Source organism: Propithecus coquereli, unplaced genomic scaffold (genome assembly GCF_000956105.1).
Source record: "Propithecus coquereli isolate 6110/MARCELLA unplaced genomic scaffold, Pcoq_1.0 Scaffold44, whole genome shotgun sequence".
Lineage (NCBI taxonomy): Eukaryota > Metazoa > Chordata > Mammalia > Primates > Indriidae > Propithecus > Propithecus coquereli.
Genome location: NW_012150174.1, coordinates 13,215,440 through 13,220,187, shown reverse-complemented (window position 1 = coordinate 13,220,187; position 4,748 = coordinate 13,215,440). Strand labels below are relative to the sequence as shown.

General features: G+C 60.1%; 1 protein-coding gene across 1 annotated transcript; it reads left to right on the top strand.

Moving 5' to 3' along the window:
• The first annotated feature begins 568 nt into the window (after window positions 1–568).
• Window positions 569–4,621, top strand: SMPD1 (sphingomyelin phosphodiesterase 1, acid lysosomal). The gene is made up of 6 exons (XM_012654380.1): window positions 569–1,061; window positions 1,532–2,304; window positions 2,830–3,001; window positions 3,236–3,312; window positions 3,523–3,668; window positions 3,819–4,621. Exons 1-6 carry the CDS (start codon window positions 756–758, stop codon window positions 4,226–4,228), a joined length of 1,884 nt encoding a protein of 627 aa, XP_012509834.1. The 5' UTR covers window positions 569–755; the 3' UTR covers window positions 4,229–4,621.
• Window positions 4,622–4,748: the final 127 nt, after the last annotated feature.

Below are 4,748 nucleotides of genomic sequence, written 5' to 3'. Positions count from 1 at the left end.
GAGGGAGGAGCATCGCTTGAACCCAGGAGTTTGAGATTGCAGTGAGCTGTGATGACGTCACTGCATTGTACCCGGGGCGATAGAAAAAAAAAGTGACTCAAAGATTCTCAAGGGTGCTGGTGCCAGTGGCAGAGCATGGGAAACCAAGGGGAGGAGCTTCCTCGGCAGGGGCAACACATCCTGTGGAAGGATCCCTGCCCCGTCCTGCTCCCTCCGCTACCCCGCTTCCCTTCGCGAATTAAATGCCCGGGTCGGCCTGGCAGTTATTGCAGGAATCTGAGCGCAGATTTTCACAGAGGCGGCGTCCGGGAGCCTCTGAAGGGCCTTCCACCAGCCGCCCCACATGGGGCCCGAAAGCACGAGCGCGGCGGCTGGTGCGGGCTGGTGCGGCGGTGACCGCAAGGCAGAGCCCCTGGCAATCGCAGAGGCTGACCGTCCACCCCCGCTGTCCCCGCGGCCTCGGTCCGGGCAGGGGCGGGGGTAGAGGGGCGGGAACCAGGGCGGTCCCGGGCTTACCCTGCCAGCTCCGCCTCCGCAGCGTTGACAGGACTCGCTGCCGCCGCCAGGATCAGCTGCGGGGGACCAGAGGAAGAGGAAGGGGTGGAGCTGCTTTGCGGCTGGCCGCGGGGCCATCAGCCGACCACAGCGAAGAGTTATAAGGTGTCCCCAGCGCCGCCTGGGTCCCTGAGGGCCAGCCGGGGCCTAGGCCGGTGGGGGCGGGACAGGCGAACCGGCCCTGTCTAGGAAGCCCAGCAATGCCTCGCCATCGAGTGTCACCCTGCCAGAGCCACCCCAGGTCCGGCCGGGAGCAAGGACTGGACAGCTCTTCGGGAGCCCCCCGACTCCTGTGGGTGGGCCTGAGCCTGGGCCTGGCGCTGGCGCTGGCTCTGCCTGACTCCCTGTTTCTATGGGCCCCGGCAGCAGCCCACCCTCTTCCTGCCCGAGGCCATCCTGCCACGTTCAAGGCCATAGTGCCCCAGCTCCGGAATGCCTTTGGGTGGCGGAATCTCACCTGCCCAGTCTGCAAAGTCCTATTCACAGCCATCAACTTCGGCCTGAAGGTGAGCTAAAGGGGCTGCCGGTGGAGCAGGCCAAAGGGGGGTGGGGTGGGGACTGGGGCCCATGCGGGAGCCCTGGGGGGTCCCATGGCATTCCCCATGGAGAGGGCAGCATCTACAAGCCTTTACTGAGTTTGCTCCCCTTTGGGGACACCCATGGCTATGTGCCACCGCCATCCCATTGAGACCTTTGTGAAGTAGGAAAAGAATGCAGACAGTGCCTGAGAAAGCCAGTAGGTGAAGCAAAGGCCTGAAATGCCACAGGCCACTGGGCTAAAGAGGAAGCGATGGCCTGCTGCCTCAGTCACAGGGCAACATCTGGGAGCAGGGGGTGCACTGAAGTTCCTCACCATGGTGGCACTGAGTCCAACTCAGCCCCAGTTTGGATATGGAAGCCCAAGGGGTAGTGGCCAGGGGTTAGCCTGGTTCCCCTGCTCTCTCTGACATCTCACCACTGGTTCCTCCCACCACAGAAGGAGCCCAATGTGGCACGGGTGGGCTCCATGGCCATCAAGCTGTGTAAGCTGCTAAAGATAGCACCACCCACTGTGTGCCAGTCAGCTGTCCAGCTTTTTGAGGATGACATGGTGGAAGTGTGGACACGCTCAGTGCTGAGCCCATCTGAGGCCTGTGGCCTGCTCCTGGGCTCCACCTGTGGACACTGGGACATCTTCTCATCTTGGAACATCTCTTTGCCAGCCACACCGAAGCCACCGCCCAAGCCACCCAACCCCCCAGCCCCAGGCGCCCCTGTCAGCCGGGTCCTCTTCCTCACTGACCTGCACTGGGATCATGACTACCTGGAGGGCACAGACCCTAACTGTGCGGACCCACTGTGTTGCCGCCGGGGCTCTGGCCCGCCGCCCACCTCCCAGCCAGGCGCTGGATACTGGGGCGAGTACAGCAAGTGTGACCTGCCCCTGCGGACCCTGGAGAGCCTGTTGAGTGGGCTGGGCCCAGCCGGCCCTTTTGATATGGTGTACTGGACAGGAGACATCCCTGCCCATGACGTCTGGCAGCAGTCTCGACAGGACCAGCTGCGGGCCCTGACCACCATCACAGCCCTTGTGAAGAAGTTCTTGGGGCCAGTGCCAGTGTACCCTGCTGTGGGCAACCATGAAAGCACACCCGTCAATGGCTTCCCTCCCCCCTTCATTGAGGGCAACCATTCCTCCCGCTGGCTCTATGAGGCAATGGCCGAGGCATGGGAGCCCTGGCTGCCTGCTGAAGCCCTTCGCACCCTCAGGTACTCAAGGTCCACGGAAACAAAACCCAGGAAGGGAAAAGAAATGTGGATGAAAGTGAAAGGAGGGAACCTGGGGCATTGTCTCTGACTGCTCTAGCACGAGTCCTCAATGCTCTTCACGGGCACCTCCTAATCTGACCCCACTCTCCCAGCCACCATCCTTTGAAGGGCTGGCAGCACACCCTCTCCATGCCCCAGTCTGTGTCTTTGCTCATCCCCATGTCCCCACCTTACCTGGGCCCAGGTCCCAGGGAGATCCCCTCTGCATGGCCTTTGCTTCCCAGTCTAGTTCACTCTTGCTTCTCCCCTGAATTCCTAGAGCCCTCAGCCCTCTGAGCCATTCTTCTCTGCCAGACGGGCCCTATAATTAATAGTGTTTGGTGTTCAGCTAGAATGTGAGCTCCTTGAGAATGGGGATGATATCCTGTATGCCTCTGCCCTCCACCCAAATGCCCCACGCAGGACTGGGCATGCAGGACCAGGATGATGAACAAGTGTTGACCCCTCGCGTTTACTTTGTTTCAGAATTGGAGGGTTCTATGCCCTTTCCCCGCGCCCCGGCCTCCGCCTCATCTCTCTCAATATGAATTTTTGTTCCCGTGAGAACTTCTGGCTCTTGATCAACTCCACAGATCCCGCAGGACAGCTCCAGTGGCTGGTGGGGGAGCTTCAGGCTGCTGAGGACCGAGGAGACAAAGTGAGGGAGAGTGTTGGGAACACGGTGGTGGAGGTGGTGCGGGGGGCTGGGGGAGAGGCAGGCTCCGGTCGGGCTAGAGCACCTGTGGACAAAGAAGCCTGATTTTCTGGCACTGTTCCCTGGGACTTCAACTCACGGTTGCCCCTGGAAGCCCTTTCATTCACTTCTCCCCTCTCTGGCCAGGACTCTCTGGCCCCTTGATGCCCTGGAAACCACCCTTAACTCTCCCTCCAGGTGCATATAATTGGCCACATTCCCCCAGGGCACTGCCTGAAGAGCTGGAGCTGGAATTATTACCGAATTGTAGCCAGGTAGGAGGGAGATGAGGAGGGGAGTGGGGTTGGGGTGAGGGGATGAGGTGTCTCGAGGTTGGAAATTCCCTTGAGCATCTCACTATCCCTGCCACCCCATGCGGTGGGGAGGCTACTTGAACAGGTTGGAGAAAGAAAGCATTCCATCTCCCTAGATCTCTTCCTCCCCTCCCTAGAATCTTCTGAATATAATTAGTATGTTCTGGTCAGGTATGAGAACACCCTAGCTGGACAGTTCTTTGGCCACACTCATGTGGACGAATTTGAGGTCTTCTATGATGAGGAGACTCTGAGCCGGCCGCTAGCCGTAGCCTTCCTGGCGCCCAGTGTCACCACCTACATCAGCCTCAATCCTGGTAAGTGAGGCGGAAGGGAGCCTTCCTTACCCTGGAGTTGGTAGGATGGGGGGCCATGGGGGCGGGGGACAAAGGGTGGGCAGGATATGTGGCCCCTCCCTGGACTTGCCTTTGCTCCTTTCCTCTCCAGTCAGCCCTCCTTCCTTGCAGGTTACCGCGTCTACCAAATAGATGGAAACTACCCTGGGAGCTCTCACGTGGTCCTGGACCATGAGACCTACATCCTGAACCTGACAGAAGCAAACGTGCCCGGAGCCACACCGCACTGGCAGCGCCTCTATAGGGCCCGAGAAACCTACGGGCTGCCCAATGCACTGCCTGCCGCCTGGCATGACCTGGTATATCGCATGCGGAGCGACACGCAACTCTTCCAGACCTTCTGGTTTCTCTACCATAAGGGCCACCCGCCCTCAGAGCCCTGCGGCGCGCCCTGCCGCCTGGCTACTCTGTGCGCCCAGCTCTCCGCCCGCGCCGACAGCCCTGCTCTTTGCCGCCACCTGGTGCCGGATGGGAACCTCCATTCTGTTCAGAACCTGTGGCCGCAGCGGCTGTTCTGCTAGGGCCCCAGGGCCCGGAGTTGGGAAAGTTCTTTCAACGAGCAAACGCCACAGAGAGCTGCAGTTGGTTCAACCTGGCAGTATGTCTGGTGGAAGAGCCCATCCCTGGGCCCCAGGTACGCCGGGAAACAGCGTTCTTGGGGCTCCTTTCCTGGAGCTAGTTTAGCTGGACGTGGGAGTGGGCGTGGCTGGTCTGCCCGTGCCCAGTATCTAGACTGCCTTGGAGCTGCTGTCCTTCATGGCCCTGGAGCTGAGGTCTAAGCTGACACTACCCTGGGCAGACCAGACAAGAGCTATTACCCCAGGCCTGTGCTGCCCAGTGAGGAACCCGATACTGCTGCTGCTGCCTGATCCCACCAGGCTGTTAAAATAAAGATAAGAGACTTGGACTCCAGACCCCTCTGTGACTATCCCAATTTCTTCTTTCTAAGCAGGCAGGGCAAGGGGACCTTGGGAGCAAGATCATAACTGAGGTGCAGGACGATGGGGGTGATGGCATGGTGTAGGCATAGGAAGGCACACA